This window comes from Drosophila teissieri, unplaced genomic scaffold (assembly GCF_016746235.2).
Source record: "Drosophila teissieri strain GT53w unplaced genomic scaffold, Prin_Dtei_1.1 Segkk10_quiver_pilon_scaf, whole genome shotgun sequence".
Lineage (NCBI taxonomy): Eukaryota > Metazoa > Arthropoda > Insecta > Diptera > Drosophilidae > Drosophila > Drosophila teissieri.
The window spans coordinates 998,619-1,023,234 of NW_025224980.1; the positions used below are offsets into that span (position 1 = coordinate 998,619).

Below are 24,616 nucleotides of genomic sequence, written 5' to 3' on the forward strand. Positions count from 1 at the left end.
AATCAATAGTAGAAACAGAACTATTCACAAAGACAATATTAAGTTTTAACAAATATTATATTTCTTTTAAATTTACAGACAATGCATTTCTTGTTACTTCTAATACCATTCGTAATGATAGCCACTTCAGAAATAATTGATTACTCCAATCACGAATTTTTTCCTGTTCAAAGACAAAAAGGATGTTCTTACTTACGAATCCTATAGCGATTTATTCCACGTAACCAATTTAAGTTTTTATAAAGAAGTAATCAATGTTGAATCAGAAAACATAAAAAGAGACACTAACAAAAGATCACAATGGGGAATCACATACGACTTAGAAGTTATCGAACTAATTTTATCACAGTTAATATCATCTAGATCCAAAAGGGGAATTAATGAATTAGGCACCGTGTGGAAGTGGTTAGCTGGAACTCCGGATCATGACGACTTCGTCAAAATTCAAAATACAATCAATGACTTAATAGAAAATAATAACAAACAATTTATTATCAATTCCAAATTGTTTAAAGAAATAGAATCTCTTTCTGATGATTTTAAACATGTATTTATGGACCAAGATTTACCATTAAGAAAACATCGCCTAAAACTTTTAACATTTGACCTGCAAAATTTAATCGATACTATCACATTAGCTGTCTTTAATACTATGTCTTTAATACTAAAATTTTAAACCATGAAGAAATAAAAAAAATATTAAGTCACGAATTAAGACCAGTAATCCTTGCAGACCTAATGGATATCTCTGTGTTTAAAATCGTATTACATAAAGAACTCTTAATAATTTATGTAAAATACCCTATAGTTTATAACAGATGCAAAATATACTATGCTAGAGCGATTTCAAAAGGCGATGGAAAAGTAGTAATAAGCAATCAAGTCGCAAAATGCGACAATACATATTATGAAATGTCTACATTTAAGACCAAACTTTTTAACAATTACTGTACCATAAGTAAGGAAAAAACCTGTTTTACCAAATTATTAAATGGAGAAAAATCTACTTGTAAGAAAATAAGGGAAAAAAATAAGGGAATAGATATCATCCAAGATGGTGCCATTTTTATAAATGGTTACAATATTGTTAACAACTCCCACTTAAATGGGTCATTTCTAATAACATTTAACGGAACAACCACAATAAACAACATTTCATATACCAATTTAGAAAGTAAAATTCTTGAATACATAACCACAAACCATTTTACAGATTATGAAATATCCGATTACATATTGTCCAATAACTCGGAACTCTCTCTAGATAATATAAACATTTTAAATCCCTTCATTAAAATAAGTAATACCAAGATATCACTTTCTTTTATATTATTAATTTTATTCATTTTGTATTTGATTACTACATTAATAGTAAAATTCAGATATTTTTTATTTGTAACCAAACAAAAACGGCCAGAACTAGAAAAACCAAATAATGAGGAAGTATTTTTAACAGAATTAAATGAACGTTTAAACGAAATTCGTAATGAAGCGGGACGCGTCATTTTAGAAGGGGGAGAGTTATCCAACCCGTAAACATAGCACTCTATCCCAGTTTATAAACAAATTTTAAATTTCAATCTAGGCGGCATTTCCTGTGTCTTTGTTTTTGTCATTGCCTTTGCCAGCGCTTAGCTACCCGCTAAGATAAACAATCAAACTCCAAAAAAACACAGCTGTCGCTTGGAGACCAAACCATGGTCAACTTATTGCGCTTCAATCAAACTGCATCGGTCAGCATAATTGAATTTCACAATGCAGAGAAATAATTTCAGCATCAAGCTTTTATTCTAAACATAATTGAAAGTTCAAGAAGTTTCCAAAGAAAAGCTTCTGGCCGAGGTTGATTGGATCAGGATTTAGAATCTAAGAGTCAGTCTGTTTCGGGATCAGATCGAGAACGATCGAAGATAAAATTTGATAATAGTGACTTGTAATATTGCTTAAGTGAAAAAGTTTATCACCAATAAATTTATTAAAATATAAAAATAAAATATTTTTTTAAATCATTTTTTAACAACAATTTTAATTTGCATGTGAAGCAGCGTGTGGTGGGATCGGTCGCACTTCCTGCCACGATCAACGCTTCGGCAATCTCCTGTGGAATGCTCGTGAGCGAGGCAATTGGTGCAGTATATGTTGATGAGGACTGCTCGCAGACGCTTTTCAGTGCTGAGCTTTAGGAACCTCGCGCACTTCCGAAGAGGATGGATGCCGCGGCAGACTCGGTAACGGTAGGATTGAATACCTCGGGTACGTCTGCTCTCCAAGGCACGAGCACTGCGTGCGTTTTGTTGACGAGGGGCCGAAGCTGGAGGTCGTGCTCAAGATCGAGCCCAGTGTGCGGATCCGCACACCTGTCCGGGCATTGAGCGACACAGTGGTGTCCAAGTTCCAGGACATCATGCTGGCTGATGACCAGTTCCATCGGCCTGCTACCGTCTCCATGGTCTTGGGAGCAGATGTTTATCCAAAGGTCACCCAATCCGGATTCCTGACCTTCGACGAGGGAATGCCGGTCGCCCAGAAAACTGTTTTTGGGTGGATCGTGTCCGGTGCCTGCAGCGTGCCGTAGGATGGATATGTTGCAACCCCAGTGATTGCAAGGGGGGCGGAATGTCCAAGTTACGGGGCGAGGACTGTCACCCGCTCTCCGCTCCCTCTTACGCTCTCTCGCTCTTCACGACAGAGTCTCCAAGGAGTCTCTGCGCTTGGGAGACCTTAGCTAATTAGAATAAGCTTCTGTGTAAAAACAATTTTCGCCGGATAAACATACGCCCGGTCGCGCCCGCACAATTACGAAAAGTGAAGTGTTTGCCCTTTCGACTGTTTTCTATTTCAGCCGATTTGGAAAATTCCAGGACAGCAACCCCCATCACACCCAACACCTATGGATTGATGTTATGATCGGTCAACCATAGCAGATTTTCATATAGTACCTGTAGACTTTCATGGCGTGTCGCCTCACAATGTGAACAGATTTTCACAATGATACATACTTATGATCTGAAATACAAAACATGTCGATATGGACATGACTGTCTGCGTGGAAGCTGGAAAACTGAGTCGAAACATGCACGTTACCTCGCTAACAATCGCCTATAACGCTAAAGTCCGATTGACGCCCACATGCGTAAAGTGTTCCTGAACTTGTAAAAAAATATTTGGTTTAGCTGGGCGATTCTCTTTGTTGGTAATTCATTTTATTTAATTCTTGTTTCACATCTTACATCACATCACCATTTGCTGTGTTTTAACTTTCGGATTCGTCAATTTTCTTGATCAATGCAGGATAAAAGTCTATACTCAGTCTTGGGAACTGTTAGGTCTAGTTCAGATACAGTTCGTAGTAAAAAAAAAAAATTTGCGCTTTCTAATCATTGGCGACGTGGTCTCTACAATTTGGATCCTTAAAATTGTTCTATAGATTTGTATATACTCGTGCTCTACCATATTAAAATTGGTTTATAGATATATCTATACTCGTGTTTCACTTTACGATAGTTAAGAAACTGTGACACATAACAAAATTACACAATCTAAAATTTGTAAATGTGTATTCAGTGCCGCTGTCTGTTTACCAAATTACGTTCAATACACTCGCTGTTTGAGTTTTTATTGTATGTTTCTTCCAAAACTAAAATTAATGCAAAGTTTTGTCTTTTTCTTATTGTTGGGCGATCTGTTTAGCCTGCAATTAATTGAATTTCCTTTTGAACAACTTCGCTGCTTTTCAGGGTATCTTTGGTATTTTGGTAATATTTTCAAGTTTGATTCACAGTTAATTTGTATTAATACTAGTAAGCCCTATGCGCTTCGCCGCATGCAGTCTTAAAATTCAATGCAAAATTCCTAGAATTTGTTATATGAAAGTCATTTATTTTATTTGAAAATTGTTATTTTCAATCCAAAACATTTGGATAAACTATATTTTTCGTTTGTCCATTTGGAATGCCAACTCTTGAACAGGCTACGTATAGCTGCCCATGAGAAAAACACGGCTCTACCAAATTCAACCCGCATACTTGAAGCATTTGTCCTTGTGCCTTATTGATGGCCATGACAAATGATAGACGCACTGGGAATTGCAGTCGCTTAAATTCAATTAGAAGATAAAGTGGTAATTTGAACTGTGTAAATGATGTGGATCGTGCATTTGAGGTTAAATTCACCGTTTTATACCTCTTCGTCTTCCTCCTCCTCCTTCGTCTTCCACCTCTTCCTTCTTCTTCCTCCTCCTCCTTCTTCCTTCTTCTTCTTCTTAATCCTTCTCCTTCTTCTTCCTCCTCCATCTTCTTAATCCTCCTCCTTCTTCTTCCTTCTTCGTCTTCCTCCTCTCCCTTCTTCTTCGTCTTCCTCCTCTCCCTTCTTCTTATTCATCCTTTTTTCTTCTTCATCCTCTTTCTTCTTCCTCTACCTTTTTCTTCTTCCTTCTTCGTCTTCCTCCTCCTCCTTCTTTTGAAAACCTGCGTGATTGTTGATGCTTTAGTCCTCTTGCTTTATTGCGTTTGGCGTTCGTGTATCTTCTAATTGATAAAGAAGAAGGATGAGGATGAGGAAGTCGAAGAAGGTGGAAGTGGTGAGTTTAACCTCAAATGCACGATACACATAATTAACACAGTTCAACTTACCACCTCAAAAACAAATGCCTGCTGTTACAATTTATTTATGAACCAAATAAAGTTTGTCTCATGAATTAAATAAAACAAAATGAGCAGAGAAGAATGACATCTTATGTTTTAGAAATGGCGCGGCATGTAAAAAACGGTTTTGCCGCTTTTCTTTTGACTTTTTTCAGAATTTTCTTTGCTCTTGTCCTAACGGAGCCCGAGACCTTTCCAACGAATAATCATTCACCAAACTTGTTCTCAATTTTTATAGATAACGTTTCCCAAAAATTACATTATCAGATTGATACAAAAAAAAAAATCCAGTTTGGCAATTAAGAAAGTAAAGCTCATCTTAATTTCATTAACAGGAACTTCTTAAGCATAATAACGAATAATACAAATTGATACAATTGATACAAAAAAAAAATCCAGTTTGGCAATTAAGAAAGTAAAGCTCTCAGTCTGAATGGCAACAGAAGGATTTCGTTATGTGTATCTTAATTTCATAGTATAAGGAATGTGATGAGATTTCCGTCCACGAACTGCATTTTCTTTGTTAATAATCTGATCGGTCTGACACAACGAGCTTTTTTTGGTTCTTTATAACTGTGTGCAACCTTGAATATTACGATTTTATTAAGTGAAACCCTTAATACTTAAACATATCTTAATGGCGCAATTATATATAAATCATAATAAATTAAGTACTTTGTCATTATTTTCATAGATATGTTGATGAACTTCTGTATTGGTCGGGTCGCAGAATGATATTAGACGAATACTTGCAAGGAGATTTAACACCTAGAAGGTTACCTTCATCTTGGGTCACGACTCACAAGTATGTTTTTCAATCAGATGATGGAAGTCTAACAGTCTTGGATACTACCACAAATTTAGTAAAAGTATTGGTAACAAATCACACTCTTCGTCAACTAAATGTTCGAGGATATGAATGTTCGAACGATTTAAAATATGTTTTGTTTAGGCATAACGTAAAAAAAGTAAGTGTTCTTTTAAATGGTACTCTTTTTCAATAAATAAACTCTTTTCGTAGAATTTTCAGAAATCATTTTCCGCATTCTATACAATTTATGACGTAAACAATGATCATCACACGCCAGTAAAATTAAAAGACTCATTAAAAGTACAAAGAACTCGTCTTCAGTATGCGGCTTGGCTTGGCAATACGACTGCAATAATATTTGTAGTGAAAAATGATATTTTTATCCGACAATCGCCTTTAGTGGAAGAAGATATAAGAATAACTGCATGTGGACATGAAAACCAAATATATAATGGCGTTCCTGATTGGCTTTACCAAGGTATAATATATATATCTACTGATACCCAAATCACATTATACAGGGGTGCTCCGTTATTCGCTTCAGCCTCAAGAGCCGAACAAACCGCCTTAGCGGTGCTCTGCACAAATAGCTGATTTGTTTCTGTAGTCTATCTTTCGAGTCAAGTGTAAGCGATACCACATTGTTTATTAGACCCGTTACACGTAGAGTAACGTGCCATGCCCACACTTTTTAAAAAGTTTGGAAATTTTCAGTTTTGTATTAGTCTTGTATGTTTTTATCGGTATGCCAAAATTGGTTTGCCACGCCCGCTTTAACACTCACAAACTTCCCAAAGCTGCCATGCGCACAGTTTTAAACAAGAGAGAACGCTATAGTCGAGTTCCCCGACTATCTGATACCCGTTACTCAGCTAGTGGAAGTGCGAAGGAGAAATTTCAACACTGACAGTTGTTGACGGTTTGTGGGCGTTAGAAAGGGCGTGGCAAAAAGTTTTTTAGCAAATCGATAAAAATTTACAAGACTAATACAAAAATGAAAAAATTTTAAAACATTTTTTTAAAGTGTGGGCGTGACAGTTTTATGCGGTTTGTGGGCGTTAGAGTGGGCGTGGCAAAAAGTTGTTTGGCAAATCGATAGAAATTTACAAGACTAATACAAAAATGAAAAAATATTAAAAACATTTTTCCAAAGTGTGGGCGTGGCAGTTTTAGGCGGTTTGTGGGCGTTAGAGTGGGCGTGGCAACATGAATCGACAAACTTGCGCTGCGTCTATGTCTCTGGAGTCTGTATGCTTATTCTCAACTTTCTAGCTTTTATAGTTCCTGAGATCTCGACGTTCATACGGACGGACAGACAGACGGACAGACAGACGGACAGACAGACAGACGGACGGACAGACGGACATGGTCAGATCGACTCGGCTATTGATCCTGATCAAGAATATATATACTTTATATGGTCGGAATCGCTTCCTTCTGCCTGTTACATACTTTTCAACGAATCTAGTGTACCCTTTTACTCTACGAGTAACGGGTATAAAAATGTCTTGAAACTTTTTTATTTTATTATTGGTCTTGTAAATTTCTATCAAAAAAACTTTTTGCCACGCCCACTCTAATACCCAAAAACCTCCCAAAAAATTTTAAAATGGCTTTTCATTTAATTCTTGTTTTTTTTTTCTATATGCTAGTAAAATTTTAAAATTACTCGTTTGCTCTTACACTAGCTGAGTAACGGGCATCTGATAGTCGGGGAACTCGACTATAGCATTGTCTCTTGTTTTAAAAATAGTCTTTCTTGTATTCTCCGAGTCACTTTAGTAAAGCATTTGACTCTGTTATTCATTCACTTCTTGTGAGGGAACTGAATGGTTTCCCGGTTAATTTCTTAACATAGATTTTTATTTATTTATTAGTTAGTTGAAATGCACGACGCAAGGGGTCCTCTTTAAAAATCTGAGTCCACCCCCAATGTCTCACAGGGGACCATATGAGCCCTTCGTCCCCTACTTTTTGTAAGGGAATGTGCTTCCCTAAGCTATAACTCATTCTCGTTATGCATGCAGTATAAGGCCATTTCTAGCCATTCGGACTATCGATCCAATCTAATGATGCTGTGATTACCAAACTTAAATGGCTTTAAGTAAGCTTATGTGTGTAAGCCGTGTCATCCTAAAACCTCGTGAAAATATAAATAATAATTGTATCCGCAAAACGTACCGTCATGAAGTAACAGCACTTCTTAAATTATAATGATCTTTAATGTGAAAATTTTTTAATTATAATATACATTTTGCTTATCCAAACAACAACTTTACACGCGACTTATACTGTAAATGGGTGCTCTTTGAACAGAATAACTCGTTGATAATCAGGTGCTTTTCTAGACCATACAGGTCCATACATTGACCAGTACATACCAATGCATACAGGTATGCTTTGATAAAAAGGTGATCAACGGAATTGTATGGTCCTTACATAACTAAAACCGCTAAACTTTTCTGTTTCAAGTAGTTAAAATAGAATTGGGTTCCCCTTATTTTAAATCACTGTAGATCCAAATATAAGTTGCATTACCCGTACAGAGTATTATGTTCTGACTATGAAAGACTTTATTATCTTATCTCTATTCTGACTGCCGACATTAAAGCGATCGATACTAACTTTTCTAGCACAAAATTAGATTTTACTTGTATTTATTTATACAGGAGTGTTTCTTAAATACCCTGGGATTTTATTCAGGCAAAGCAATTCTTTGGTGCTCTACAACATCAATAGAGTTACAAGCAGTTTTATAAACCATTTCAATATTGCCTGAGTGGTTACTAAAAGAACTCAAGAATGATTATACCCGTTACGTAGAGTAAAAGGGTATACTAGATTCGTTGAATAGTATGTAACAGGCAAAAGGAAGCGTTTCCGACCATCTAATGTATATATATTCTTGATCAGGATCTGTAAAGTGGTGTCCCCTTATATAAGTTATTGCCCTGCAATTGATTCTCTAACATCTTGTGGTTCCACATAGTCTCCGCTGCCATCAACGCCAACGAACGGTTAAGCGCGACATCGACACTTCTGCGCTGCGCCGCGGCCGACGCCTGCTGCGCCGCTGCCGACGACTTCACTTGATTGCTAGGGACTTAGGGAAACATTTTGTACGCTAGATTTAGTTTCAAATGATAAATTGCAATAAACGGTCGCTTGCGATCTTCAAAATCAAATCGATAACTGTAATTATTAACTGGCGCCCGAACAGGGACCAGCGAATAAACGCGAACGAAAGACAAAATTCTAAGTCGCGGAGCAAAATCAAAATTTTGCTAAAAAATATTCGTTGGTTAAATTGTGCCGAAGAAACTCCCGCGAGTTATTAACAAACAAAATTCACGGTCGGCTATAAAATAAAATTGTTTGAGAAAAAAACAGATTTTCCGGAAGAGGAAATTACTTATCGGCATAGCATTGCCCATTGGTGGATCACAGTTTCTGTCAGGCCAGCCCGCAGAAAACCTTCTTTGGAGTGCTGACGTGGATTCCCCAGTAGCCCAGGCAAAAAGGACAACATTCACCCAGCCAGGAGGAGTGACCGCAACAATTCTATGTTAAATAAATGCAAAACGAAGAACAGCAATTTCATCGAAAAGGAGAAGGAAAAGTAGAAGTAGAACGCCGAGAATAACGGAACTACAGAAGAGCAACACGGATAACAGTTAACAGTGCAACCCAAAACGTAACGGCAGAGGTAAAGACGACGAACGGCAGAGAACGGCTGCGTGAACCAAAGTGCAGACAAGAAGGAAAAAAAAGAACAACAACAGCACAGCCGTAGCAGCAGCAGCAGCCCGCCAAAAAGAACAGGAATAAGAACACGTTGACGACGAAGAAGCTGAAGCTGAAACAACCGAAGAGGAGGCAGAGAGACTACAAGAACCTGGAAAGTACACTGGAAAAAACATCAGCAATTTGAAATTCAGGCATCCACCCATAATAAAACATAAGTATACCAAAAAAAAAAAAAAAAAAAAAAAAAAAAAATTTAAGTATATTATTATTATATTATTATTATAATATTATTATTATTATTATATTTTTATTATTATATTATTAGTATTATATTATTATTATTATATTATTATTATTATATTATTATTATTACATTATTATTATTATATTATTATTATTATTTTATTATTATTATTGATATTATTATTAATACTATATTTTCAACCCAGTTCCTAGAGATCTTCTGAAAGGAAAATTTTCCTATTTACTGTTCCTTTCTGGTACACTGTTCTCAAAGCAAAATAACCGCGGTGAGCTAAAATTTATTGCATGCAAAAATAAAAAAAAAAAAAAAATATAAAAATAAAAAATAAAAAAACAAAAACAAAAGATAAATAAGCAAACACATACACACGCATTCCATATTTTCTGCCCACAACTTTTGTTAAGTTCAAATTGGTTTAGGCTTGTTTTGTGCAGGTGTTGTCCGAATTAAAAATCAGTATGGCAAATCCTAATAATATAATAAGACCATCAGCTTTTAGTTCAAACGAAAGACCGGTGCCCTCAGAAAGACACGACCTGCCTGAACAGCATCGCGTAGACATGAGTGTCGAACAGTTGACAGCATTAATTGGCCAAACGGTGGCCCAAGTTTTACCTGGATTGATAAAACAAATGAACAACAATACTCTTGACTTTACTGACGTGAGCGACCAGGTCGTCGAGCCCGAATACAGAAATAATTTAGCGGACTTTGACAGGGTGCCTGATATCGTAAAATCGATCAGGGAATTCTCTGGAAATCCAGCAGAATTCGGGTCTTGGAAAAAGAGCGTTGATAGAATCATGGAGACTTATACCCCATTTGTGGGTACTCCAAAATATTATGGTATACTTCATACCATAAGAAATAAAATTGTTGGAAGTGCTGATGTGGCACTCGAGTCCTACAGCATTCCGCTGGACTGGAAGGCCATGTCGAGATGTCTCACTCTGCATTACGCAGATAAACGGGACATAACTACCTTGGAATACCAAATGTCAACTTTGGTTCAAGGCCACCAGCAGTCGGTGGAAGACTTCCACCAAGACGTCTACAAAAATCTGTCGCTTATTCTAAATAAAGTCGGCTGCATGCAAATGAGCCGAGAATCCGAGCACTTTGTTACAAAAATGTACAGAGAAAAAGCTCTGGATACTTTTATCAGAGGCCTTCGAGGAGATTTACCTCGCCTTTTGGCAATAAAAGAGCCAGCTGATCTCCCCTCAGCTTTACATTATTGCCTTAAACTTGAAAATCAAACTTTCAGGTCAAACCATGCGGCGAATAAGGGTCAACAGTCGAGTTTCAGAGGAAACGAAAAACCCATTCCGGCACCCCGCAATTTTCAGCCGTCGAATGCCTTTGGCCATCGACAGCCTCCACCGGTCCCTCCACGACATCCCATGAGGAGACCTCCACAATATTTAGGCCAGCCATTCCCGGCGCCAAGGCAACACGTGTCTAACTTCGGTAATGCACCGTTCATTCCACCCCGACAAAACTATCAACAGCAATGGCAACAATATAATGCCCCACCCCGTCCCTTTGCGACCAAACCACAACCAAGACCAGAACCAATGGACGTGGACGGCAGTGTACAGACGCGAAACATTAATTATATGAATAGACCACACTCGGACATAAACAAACGACAAAAGAACTACAACATCCAAACAGTGAACATGAGACAGCCAAGTATCGAAGTAACTGGGTCCAGTTCAAGCATGACAGGCTATCAACGGTCGATGCAAGATTATGAAACCCAGAACAATATAAACGGCACACTAAATGAATACTGTGATGGACAAATAGACAATTTGGACAGCGAACAACGAGACCACGTGTTGCATTTTTTAGAGTAGAAGACTCCTCACTACCATACTTCGAATGTAGAGTGGGGAGTGGAAAGGTTTTAAGGGTGTTGATTGACACAGGCTCTAATAAAAATTACATCCAGCCCAATTTGGTGACGAACGCGATACCAAATAACAAGCCTTACATAGCTGATACTCCAGGCGGTGATGTAAAAATATCGCATTACAAAAGAGCAAGCCTTTTCGATTTCGAAATAAAATTTTTTTTGTTACCAACGCTGAAGACTTTTGACGCCATACTTGGCAAAGACACAATGAAGGGAATGGGAGCGCAAATTGATTTGAAGAACCTAACCATGACACTGGAAAACGGGAAAAGAGTTGTTCTCAAAGAAAAACAGTTCGAGGCTGTTAGCACAATTAGTCCGAGAATAAAACACTTAGAGGTGGAACAGAGAATGATATTGAATAAAATAATTGATTCGTATCCAGGTCTCTTCGCAGACCCGAATCAAAAACTAACCTACACAACAAGTGTAAGGGCAGCAATCCGAACTATATCGGATACGCCAATATACTCAAAATTCTATCAGTACCCAATGTCTCTTAAAGACGAGGTACACAAACAAATTTCCGAACTTTTACACGATGGAATCATTCGACCCTCAAGGTCACCTTACAATTCACCAGTGTGGATTGTACCAAAAAAACTCGACTCCTCTGGCAAGAAAAAATACAGGGTGGTAATTGACTATCGAAAACTTAACATGGTAACGGTAGCGGACAGATACCCTATCCCTGACATTAATGAAGTGTTGGCCCAATTGGGAGACAACAAGATTTTCTCAGTGCTCGATCTGAAAAGTGGGTTTCATCAGATTCTTTTAAAGGAATCTGATATCGAAAAGACCGCCTTCTCCATCAATAATGGAAAATATGAGTTTACACGACTCCCATTCGGTCTGAAAAATGCACCGTCAATTTTCCAGCGCGCACTGGACGATATTCTTCACGAACATATCGGTAAGATATGTTTCATTTATATTGACGACATCATCATCTTTAGTAAAGATGATGAAACACATTACCAGAACCTTGACACTATTTTCAGAACTCTTCAGCAAGCCAACATGAAATGTCAGTTGGATAAATGCGAGTTCATGAAGAGAAAAGTGGAGTTCCTAGGCTTCGTCGTGTCCGACAAGGGCATTGAAACCAGCCCAACCAAGGTACAGGCAATCTCAGACTTTCCAATTCCAAGGACACTCAAAGAACTGAGATCATTCTTGGGATTATCCGGATATTACAGGCGATTTATTCCTAACTACGCTAAGTTAGCAAAACCACTTAGCTCGCTTTTGAGAGGGGAGGATGGTCGAATTTCCAGGACATTATCGTCAAAAAAATCCGTCTCCCTTAATCGCGAAGCAATAGAAGCCTTCAAGAAATTGAAGAGCAGCTTGGTTTCTCCAGACGTAATACTCCACTACCCGGACTTTAAGAAAGAATTTCACCTAACAACGGATGCTTCCAATTTCGCAGTAGGTGCTGTTCTTTCACAAGAGAACAGACCCATCTCATTTTTATCGAGAACACTCTCGAAGGCGGAAGAAAATTATGCCACGAATGAGAAGGAAATGTTAGCCATTATCTGGGCTCTAAAAAAGCTAAAAATTTACCTTTACGGTAAAGCAAAGGTGAAAATCTTTACTGACCATCAGCCTTTGACCCATTCTCTCAGTAGTTGGAATGGAAATGCGAGGATTAAGAGATGGAAAGCATACCTTGAGGAATATGACTACGAAATTTTCTACAAGCCAGGCAGAGAAAATACTGTAGCCGACGCTCTGTCCAGAGGACCGACAGTCGAACAAATTAACACAGTAGCCTCAACAATGCACAGCTCTGACAGTTCGAGCCATGGGCTGATACCTAGCGTTGAAGCCCCGATAAACGCATTCAAGAATCAAATTTTCTTCAGGGAGTCCGAGTCAGAGAACTACTCATTTAGCATTCCATTCCCGACATTTCAAAGGCATTTAGTAGATCGCAACTTGTTCACACCCGATAGTCTCTTGTCAGATTTGAAAGAATATCTTAACCCATCCGTGATTAATGGAATTTTCACATCCGAGGATGTAATGGGGAAAATTCAAATTCTCTACCCCATCCATTTTCAGGGTTTCAAGATTAGATTCTGCCAAAGCAAAGTCAAAGACCTTGTTAACGAAGCCGAACAAGAGGAAGAAATACTTAGGACACATAACAGAGCACACAGAAATGCTGTGGAAAATAAAGCTCAGTTGTCCGAAAGAGTATACTTTCCTAAAATGAGGAAAAAAGTTTCGGCTATCGTGAATCAGTGTTTGGTGTGTAAGACTGCTAAATATGACAGACATCCCACGCATCCAGAAATAAGACAAACTCCCTTGCCAGAATACCCCGGACAAATTATTCATATTGACATCTACTCGACAGAACGACATCTGGTGCTCACGGCGATTGATAAATTTTCCAAACTGGCCATGGGAAGAGTTATCAAATCCAAAGCTGTAGAAGACATTAGGAAAGCCCTAAGAGATATCGTGTTTTATTATGGAGTGCCTAAATTAATAGTAATGGACAATGAAAAGTCCCTCAACTCAGCCTCTATCAAATTCATGTTGACAGACCAGCTGGGTATTGAGCTCTACAAAGCACCTCCGTATAAGAGTACAGTAAATGGACAGATAGAAAGATTTCACTCCACACTCTCTGAAATAATGAGATGTTTGAAAGGAGATGGAACACATAGGGGCTTCGAGGAACTTCTCGATAGGGCCATCTATGAATATAACTACACTGTCCATTCTGTCACAAAAAAACGACCTCTAGAGGTGTTCTTCGGCAGGATAGCTACCGTAGCTCCAGAAAAATATGAACAAGCTAGACTGGACAATATAGACCGACTTAGGCAAAAACAGGAAACCGACATAGAATACCACAACCGGACAAGAAAGCCCATAAAGACCTATATCAAAGGGCAAGAAATTTTCGTTAGGGTTAATACAAGATTAGGTTCTAAGTTATCAAGTAGATTTAGGAAGGAACTAGTTAAGGAAGACCGAAGTACCACAATATTAACAGAATCAGGGAAATTAGTACATAAAAGTAACATAAGATCATGATTGCTTCAGAATAATTACTGTGGCCACATCGATAGACAAGTAGAACATAGAAACATTAAACGTACTGATTAACGTAACCACGAGAATTAAATTTGAAACGATTCGACTTTGACAGACGAGTTGGCCATAGGTTTGCAGAATTAGATTGGGCTCGTGAAAGAAGAGATTGCGTTGTGAATGCGTTTCTGCGGAGCGAGTTTAAATTGAATGAGACCAGTAGCCTACTTGAAAACAATATACCGATTTCTGCCTTGACGGTCAAATAAATGTTAAAACTTTCACACGTTCTCGCTTTACACAACGGAACTACAATTTGAATGCCATTGAAATCTCCATATTGAATCAGTTAATTCCTTATTTCTTATATTTTAAAACATGATCAGTAAAGGAAACTAATAATAATAAATAAATAATAATTTAATTTGAATAATAATAAAATTTACCAATTAAAGACGAAATGTACGGAATCAATGCCTTCTGCAAAGGTTCCAATGGTCTAAAAATATGTAGATATAAATTCATTAGTAATTTAGTAAAAACCAGAATTTTAATAGAAGCAATCAAGTTGTCAATGCAGAACACATCCGAGTTGCACAAACCTCGAACGCACGCAACAATCAACACCTGGCATTCAAACCATTAATGCTGTGCCCAAACTACCACGAATCACCCCACCAACGATGCGACTCAAAAACATCCCATCCTTATGATGACCGCTCGAGGACAAGCGTCAATTAAGAGGGGAGGAGTTATTGCCCTGCAATTGATTCTCTAACATCTTGTGGTTCCACATAGTCTCCGCTGCCATCAACGCCAACGAACGGTTAAGCGCGACATCGACACTTCTGCGCTGCGCCGCGGCCGACGCCTGCTGCGCCGCTGCCGACGACTTCACTTGATTGCTAGGGACTTAGGGAAACATTTTGTACGCTAGAGTTAGTTTCAAATGATAAATTGCAATAAACGGTCGCTTGCGATCTTCAAAATCAAATCGATAACTGTAATTATTAACTTATATGTTTAAATAGGGGTTACTGTAAGAGGGGTTCCACGGCAAGAGTAAATCACACAGTCGAACTAATTTCAATCGTTATAATTATTCACTGATTTATTTAGCTAAGCTAAGATTATTTAAAGAAAAATAGATAGTTAGACCGGCGGCGGGCGTTCAGCGTCGTGTGCAAATTCAGACTTAATTTTGGCCTCTCCTCCATTCTCCTTCTCCTCGTTGTATGCGCTGCCCAGAAACTAAAGAGCGATCAGCTGATCGCCACTCTCCCGCACATTGGGACAAGCAGCAAACTGAACATGCCAATGCTAAACGTAGCATGAAACATCTCGCTTGTCCGGTCCATCCTGGCAGGTGGGGTAGAATCTAGCATAGAGAAAATGATACAAGAACTGTGCGCAAGCCTCCTGGCACCACTTGGGTCTCTGCTGCAGATGTGCTAGCCAGTCTCGACTCCAAACCTTCCAAAAATGACGTATCGTAGTTTGATAAATGAGAAACTGCTCCACAAAGCACTTGGATTGTGTTACAGATTCCGGAGGCGCCCGCATGGAGTCCCCAATCAAAAAATGCAATGACCCTCTTAAGGTGATGTTTTAGCGACTTCACATTAGCCTCCCAAAGCCCGCCAAAATTGGGTGACTGAGGAGGATTGAAGTGCCATGTGGTCCGCTGTGAAGCAAGCTTGGGAGCTATGCGCTTCTCGTAGGCATCCTTGAGCCTGCCGTAGAACGCCTTCATCAAATTGTCCGCTCCCATCAAGTTGCTTCCGTTGTCACTGTAGAGATGCTGAACCATTCCTCGTCGATCAGTGAATCTGTCCAAAGCCAGAAGAAAATGCTCCGTCCTGAGGCCTGTCACCGCTTCTAAGTGAACCGCCTTTGTTGCTAGACAAATAAAAACGGCGATGTATCCTTTATAAAAGCTCGTCCCTCGCAAGCGTGCTGCCTTCAGCTCTATAGCACCACTCTAGTCGACTCCAGTCGCCAGGTACGGTCTACTAGGGGGATTCACTCGATGAAGCGGCAAATCTCCCTTGAGCTGTGTCGAAGCGATTGGCCTGGTCCGAAAGCACCTTACGTCCGTACAACTGTTTGGACGGCCTGTCTTCCTGTCAGTATCCAGAACCGTTGGCGCGTGTGTGCCAAAGTCAGCTGCGCACCTCCGTGCAGAGTCAAAACGTGCGAGTACCGTATTACTAGCTGCGTGAAATTATGCGAACTTGGAAGGATCATTGGATGACGACGCTCGTGTGACAACCAAGAATGGCGCAATCGCCCCCTTACTCGCAAGATGCCTTCTACCAAGATCGGTGATAAGCTCAAAAACTTACTTCTGGGAGTCCGTCTTTTATCGTTTTTTACCGCGGTCAGCTCGGACGAGAAAGATTCTCCTTGAACGATGCGCGCGATAGCAAACAGAACATAGTCCTGTTCCTGAATGCTTAGAGGACCAGTGCACCTTTCTCCTTTCCTCATAGCATTGGTTTTGAACCGAAATATATACGCTATGACTCGTACTACCTGGCTAAAACTCGAAAAACGTTCCAGAAGCGATGACCTTGGGACTGCGTGGTGAACGCGAACTTTGTCCGCCTATGCCTCTAGCGCGGCATCACTCATGTCGACCTGTCCGATCTCCGTCGAAGGCCAGTCACCTTGACTGCGTGTAAGCCACTCCGGGCCTCGCCACCGAAAGTCAAAGTCCTTCAGCTCACTCAGAGGCAGCCCTCTTGTCGCACAGTCCGCTGGATTCTCTCTGGTTCCGACATGTCTCCATTGAGATGGAGTGATCCAGGATGAAGGCGACCCTGTTAGCGACGAAAGTCTTCCATCTATTGACGTCCCCATGCAGCCAATGCAGAAGAATTGTAGCATCCGTCCAATAAAAGGTCTGGATGGGAAGGTCCTGCAGCCACTTAGCCGTGGTCAGCCATTTGACCAATTTGACCGCCAATACTGCACCACTCTGCTCCGTTCGAGGTATGGTTAAGGGTTTAGTAGGAGTAACCTTTGATTTTGCAGTCAACAGCGAGGTGTACCCCGTTCCGCCCTCATGCTTGATCCTTACATAGGTCGTAGCTGCGTAGGATGTGGAAGATCCGTCACAGAACGCGTGAAGCTAAGCTGAAACTATTGATCCAGGAGCATAATGAATTCACCCCTGTATGCTTTGTACCTTCGATTTTAAGCAAGCTGTCCCGAAATGCTTTCGACCGTTTCGCAAATGCATTAGGAACCTCGTCGTCACAATCCAGGGCCGTCAGAGTGCTGGACCATTTACAAAACTCCATGCGAGCGGATTTTATCGCACCCTCTACCTGTGTTCGTTTATCCTGCGTCTCTTCTATCGTATGCCCTCCTGACAGAATGTCGTCCACATATATCTCGCTGATCAAAACTTTTTCCGCCTTAGGAAATGAACGCCGCTCATCCTTCGCTAACTGTTGAATGACCCTGATGGCCGTGAAGGGTGCAGAAGCTGTTCCGAATGTTAGCGTTGACAAAGCATAAACATTGATGGATCCATCCGCCACCCGCCATAAAATCCGCTGATATTGGGCGTCTTCCGGGTGCACATCGATACAGCGATACATTTTCTGTATATCCGCCGTGAAAACCAAACGATATTTCCGCCAATTGAGTATGTCGCCAGTCCAAAGAATGTCGTTTAAGGATCGTCCATTGCTAGTCCTTAAGGAGGCATCGAAGACGATTCGCTGTTTGGTCGAGTGAGGATCCTTCTTAAAGACATCATGATGCGGGAGCGCACAGGATGCTACGTGCCTATTCTTGGAAGTATTCCTTACAGAACAGCTTTCACTGCCCACCGCCGGCGCTATTTGCTCGAGCGTGAAGTATTCCTAGATCTCCTACACATATTTGCTGCTAGACAGACGTCTTTCCAACTGCAGGAACCGATTAAGTGCCATTTGATGAGATCTTGCCAGAACCATGGGTGGATCTCGATAGGCTTTAAAGGGCAACCGCACTGCGTAGCGGCCACTCGACCTCACAGAAACGCTTCAGTAATGGCTCGGTGTTCAAAAGCACTCGGTGACAGCGCAACTGGGTTGATTCCCTCACTCCTTCAGCACGTCCAGAGAGGATCCATCCGAAGTGCGTATTCTGAGCTATGAGCTCGCCTGGCAAACCGAACCGGGTGTCGGTCAACATGATTTGCGCCAACATTTCCACTCCTTAGATGAGATCGACTAGGCCGTTAATCGGATTTCGAAGGGCGATACGAGCAGTGGCGAAAGGCATATTCCTCGAAGGGACATTCGATGAAGTTCGGCAACTGGCATCTGTAAGATGCGTGTGGATTTGGGTTCTCCGTCGCCTGCAGGCTTTGTTGAGATACGTTCTCCATGGCTGCAAGTGCACCAAGAGGCGGCGCTGAAGGCCGGATCAGATGCGGCTGTGCGCGACTCGACGATTGATTATTAGCCACTGCTGGGAAATGCAACAGAGTGATGGCGCTGCCCACAAACTTGGCAGCTCTTATTGCTGGTGCATCGTGACAGCGCATGTGATTTGCTTAAGCAATTAATGCATAATTTCGCCCTGCTCACTATATCCTCCCTCCTGTAACAATTCAAGGCTAGAAAGGTTGCGCAACGACGCAAAATATGGTCGCGGCCGCAGTGGTAACAGGCCCTATCCGGGCGTCTTGACCGCTCCTGTGCATTATGCACTCTCACTCGTTTGCTCGGGTCGTTAGTTCCAGGGCCATAATTGGAGTCGTACGACGAACTTCGGTTTTCAATCGCATCCATTATGACCAGCCGATCATTCAAAGACTATTCTAAGTCCATATAAGTAGGAACGGTTGCACCGCTTCCTTGATGGTGCTCCCAAGCATTGTGAGTCTCCTTGGGCAACCTCGATGCTACGTAATGCGCCAACCAGTGCTGCGATTTCCTGTCCAAGGCTTGAACGCGGCGGAATGCAGCCAGGCAAACATTGACCGTGCTTAACATCGTCCGTATCGATTCTGTATTTTCCTTTTGCAGCCTGGGTAACGCGTAAATAGCGTTTATGTGGTGCGAATAAACGAGACAAGACGATTATTGTATCTTTTAATCCTCAGTCCCCAAGCCTTGGCGTAATTTGCATCCGTGAGCTGCATTTGTCGGATGTCATTATCGCGCCCTCCTGGTAACAACTCTTTGAGAAAGTGAAACCGTTGCACATTGCTCAGATTGTTATTGTTGTGTATAAGGCTGGTGAAGGCGTCATAATAGCCTGGCCAGTCCACACACTCACCCGAAAATTTGGGCACTGACATCTGTGGCATGTTTAGCCGCACTTCCGGATCGGCGCCACCGTCCGCTTGTGGCGGTGGCGGAGGATTCTCGGGTGGGAGTTTCTCCAATTCCTCGGCGTTTGCGCAATAGGCGTCCATATAGTGCTCCTCGAATTCCGACTGGAAATTCTTCGCGACATAGTTCGAACCAGCGAACCCATCTATGTTCACGATCACGGAATCCGTGTCCCGAAACGCGTTTCGCAGCTCTTTCACTTGATCTAGACGCTTCTTTATATAAATCCTCGTTTTCCTTGACTGCGAATCCTTCTTAAAATTCTGAAGAAACGATTTGAGGGACTGGTACCGATTTGCTTGCAAATTTACCAATTGCACCGATGTCGGAGCCTCTGAATCCGATTTCATGATGACGAGTGTAAAAACAACCAAACTTAGCTCAACTGACCACCCCAAATAATCATGCAATAAGAAAAATTCAAAAAATTCTTGTCCCGCACAAAACTTGTCCACTTACTCCGTTTGTGCACCAGATTCGAAATAGCCGCCAAAAAACAATAGAAGCGAGCGTCACTTTCAGCGCCCATGTATCGTCGTCTTCCTATCCCGTCTTTCGCCAAGCCGAAAAGAGGCGTAGAAGAAGAAGCCGTTGCTGCGTCTATTTATCGCAGTTTTATTTATTATGCGCTTAAATCATTTCACGCAATTTGCCGAGTCGAATTGCAACTTAACGCGGCCGCGATCTAACGTTATCTATAAATTTACACACAAAACTTTTGAATTTAAATTTTTAATCTTGCAGTTCATTGTAAGAGAGGTTCCACGGCAAGAGTAAATAACACAGACGAACTGATTTCAATGGTTATAATTATTCACTGATTTATTTATCTAAGCTAAGATTATGTACAGACGTGTGTGTGTGTGTGTATGTAAAAGTAAAATAGATAGTTAGACCGGGCGTTCAGCGTCGTGTGCAAATTCAGACTGAATTTTGGCTCTCCTCCATTCTCCTTCTCCCCGTTGTATGCGCTGCCCAGAAACTAGCGAGCGATCAGCTGATCTCCCGCACACTGAGACAAGCAGCAAACTGAGCAGGATAAATAGCCAAGTCAAACATCGAGATCTCATGAACTATAAAAGCTAGAAAGTTGAGATTAACATGCAGGCTCCAGAGACGATGTTAAGTTATGCCTCCAGTATTAAGACATTTCTTGTCATTTTGACTTACAATCCAATCTAGATAGCTTTCAAATATGGTGCAGTGATAAAGTAATACACTTAAATGGCTCGAAGTGTAAAGTTATGACCATCTGTCGTATCAACCCTACACACGCGATTTACACTTTACGCCCTTTGGACGGAATAACACGGGTTAATGATCTTGGTGATCTTCTGGACCCTAAACTAAAATTATCAGACCATCTTTCGCATATAGTCAATTAGGTCAGCGGTGTGCTTTGTTTTATAAAAAGTGGTAAAAGGAATTGCATGATTCTTACATGACCAAAACCTTATTCATTTCACTAGTCAGTCCGATTCTTGAGTATGGATCAGCTGTTTGGAGTCCACAATAAGTAGTTCATTTGGACCGCATTGAATCGGTTCAAAAGATCATCTTACTGTTTGCCATACGGCGCCTGAATTGGGATGCAAGCCTTATATTACGTCCCTATACCAGTAGACTAATGTTAAATAATTTGCCTTCCCGTTAACCGTAGAAAGTAGTTGATAGTACCGACTTAGTTAGTCGGTTAAAATTCTCTGTTCCAAGCAGATTCACTACACTACTTACCACTAATCTTTAAGTTCCATGACCACTACAGAGTATTATGTTCTGTGGTGAAAGAGCGCCGTTGAAGAAGAGAAACATTTACTGGGTATCCTTGTTGGCGATTCGATTCCAAAATGTTCACTCTTTTCAGGCTTGTCGACCATTAACCATCAGCTGAGCGGGACCCATTGATTCCTAGCTCTATTATTTATTTATTTTTCTATATATTCTATATTTATCTATATTTATTTTTCGCAAATATCTCTATTCATTTTTATTTTTTTTATTGATTTATTTTTTGTTTTATTTTTATAGTGCCAAGCTTTTCTTTTTCTTGTTTGTTACCAACAAAAGAACATTGAAGTGGTGTGGGTTTTTATTTTATGTTGTAATTGTTAAGTATTTATTAATCCTAAACAACTATTAAGTGTTTTTCTTTTTTCTATGGGGTTTATTTATTTAATCGCATCATTGAAAGAAAAAGCTTTCTATTGCTAAAAGGGAGAAAATATGTAGGTGCCAATCATGTCAATATTAATTTCTTTCAGTGTAGTCGTCAATGTTTACGTTACATTATAGTGCTTTAAATTACCATGTTAGAATTTGGATAAGAATCAAAAGAGTAATTGACAAAATAGACAAATCAATCGGCGCGAGCGGTTGATAAGCCTTAACTCAGGTAGCCAGGCTCTACACTGAACTACATAATTGCAATTTAGTAACTTGAAGTTTTAGTTTTGTTTTGGTTATATATATAATATTTTATTTTTTAATTTTACTCACCCACTGTTGGTTCTCGAAGAAGGCCTTCTTGTCGATGCGGTGTTGGGGGTTATTAGTAAGAAAACTTCAAACTATAAATGCACTATTTAGTTTTTTTCATAAGTGATAATTAAAATATAGGATTATTTATTTCATTTTTTTTATGCATTTTTTTCATTTCATTTTTTGTTTATATTGTCATGATTAATTATTTTTTTTTTTGATTTGAAGTATTTTATTTTTGGCATTGGCAACGAAACTTTTATTTTCTTTCAGTGTACGATTTTACATTGTGTTTTTTTAGATTTTTTCCTGCGACCTCCGAACAAATTGTCATCCAGCAGAGGTAGCTGACTCCAGCCGAACTTTTGGGTCGGCGTGGAAGAGTTTAAAATTCAGCTTCGTTTCCTCGGGTAACTGCGGGAATATAACTCATTCATTTCGGGCAATTTTTTCCCAGAATTACTTGGATATTTACCCAGTGATTTTCTTCTTTAGTGGAATCGATCGACCTGGCGATTTCTCTCTGTGTAGTCTACGATAAAAATAACACGCGTGACCTAAACGTGCACAACTGTTATTATAATTTGGTTTTTTTTTTGAAATTTTCAATGAAATATTTACCTTGCCGACACGGCAATTCACGGGCATTTATTAATTGGCATTTATTAATTGCCTTTTCTTTGTGGCCTTTTAATCTTGATGCCGAAATAAACGCTGGATTAAAGTTGGGAGCACATGTGATTGTACTCTCCAGTTCTTTTTTCTTGATTTGCCTTTTTGCTAGGTCTTATCTCTGCTGGGACTGAACTTATCAGCTTGACGATCGTCGTAAGAAAAGATCGAAGCTAGATGCTGGGGATCCGAAGAACCCTTATCCGAATCAATATTCACCAGCTGGTCAATTGCCATTTAGATGACGTTGCCAGATAAGGTTCCGATAATTATTATCGCTTCTAACTAAGGCGCGAATTTCGGTGATTTAAAAAAAATCTTGATATATGGGGACATTACAGTTCTGACTATAATAGACTTAATTGACTTATCAGAGAGACAAGTTTAGATTGTCGGTGAACGACAAATAACTACATTTGCCTTACTATGGGCGGCTAGTTTAGCTCTAGCGAAGCCGAAGCCAAAGACAGTACAAATTTGGTAAATAATGTAAAAATTGTTGATCACATTGATTGGACTCAAATTCATGCTGTATTAATGATTATTTCAGCAAACAGCATCAATTGTACAAGAAAATCATCAAGAGACAGCATAAGTTTCAAGAATACATGAGTCGTGCTCACAACTAAGATAAAATTAAAAAAATAAATCATTTTTAAATCCGTATAAACATACATATATGTATGTATATAGTAACATATTCATTCTGCACCCACAACTCCCCAACTCACACACAATATTTAGACATTAATGTCTAAATACAAAACCACCCTTCAGTACCAGTCCCAAAGGAATCCCAAGGTTTTTCCCAGGAATCCCAAGGAAATTTCATACAAATCGGCGAGGAATTTTCATACAACAGGCGTTCGTGGCGAAGAATTCGAAGTACCCGAGGAATACCCTAGGAATTTCAGTGGAATTTCTCGGGAATTTCTGGGGAATATCGAAAAATAAGCAAGGTCTCTTCCCGAGGAAGACTAGAGGAATTTCCTCTAGTATTCTCCTCGTAAATTCCTCGGGAAAATACCTGTAAATGCAGAAAAATCTCCCAAAAAACGTAAACAATTTATTTAATTGGTAAATTCAATTTTTATTTTTTATTCCATTAATTTTTTCCTATTTTTGTTTGCAATCGTTTTAACACATGCAAGTGCGGCCAGTGGGGCAAGGCCTTCTCCGGTGGCTGTTGGGCTGGCCTTCTAATGTGCTTATGCTATCTGTAAAGCAAAATATATAAATAATATATATTATTTAAGTTTAAATAGGGGTCATTGTAAGAGGGGTTCCACGGCAAGAGTAAATAACAATAAGAGTAAATACCTAAATAATAATTAGTTCGACTTATTTCAATCGTTATAATTATTCACTGATTTATTTAGCTAAGCTAAGATATAAATACAGACGTGTGTGTGTGTGTATGTAAAAGTAAATTAGATAGTTAGACCGGCGGCGGGCGTTCAGCGTCGTGTGCAAATTCAGACTGAATTTTGGCTCTCCTCCATTCTCCTTCTCCCCGTTTTATGCGCTGACCAGAAACTAGCGAGCGATCAGCTGATCTCCCGCACCCTGAGACAAGCAGCAAACTGAGCAGGATAAATAGCCAAGTCGAACATCGAGATCTCATAAACTATTGTAACGTATCACATCCAAAAATAAAGTCAGGCATGGTGTTCGATGAGTATCGAG

General features: G+C 39.9%; 1 protein-coding gene across 1 annotated transcript in view; it reads left to right on the forward strand.

Annotated features, from left to right (window-relative positions):
• Positions 1–24,616, forward strand: part of LOC122625476 (dipeptidyl aminopeptidase-like protein 6) — a 418,811-nt gene that overhangs the window by 237,210 nt on the left and 156,985 nt on the right. The window contains exons 3-4 of the mRNA XM_043805573.1: positions 5,338–5,611; positions 5,665–5,932. Coding sequence (XP_043661508.1) covers positions 5,338–5,611; positions 5,665–5,932 — 542 coding nt within the window. The remainder of the gene's footprint in view (positions 1–5,337; positions 5,612–5,664; positions 5,933–24,616) is intronic.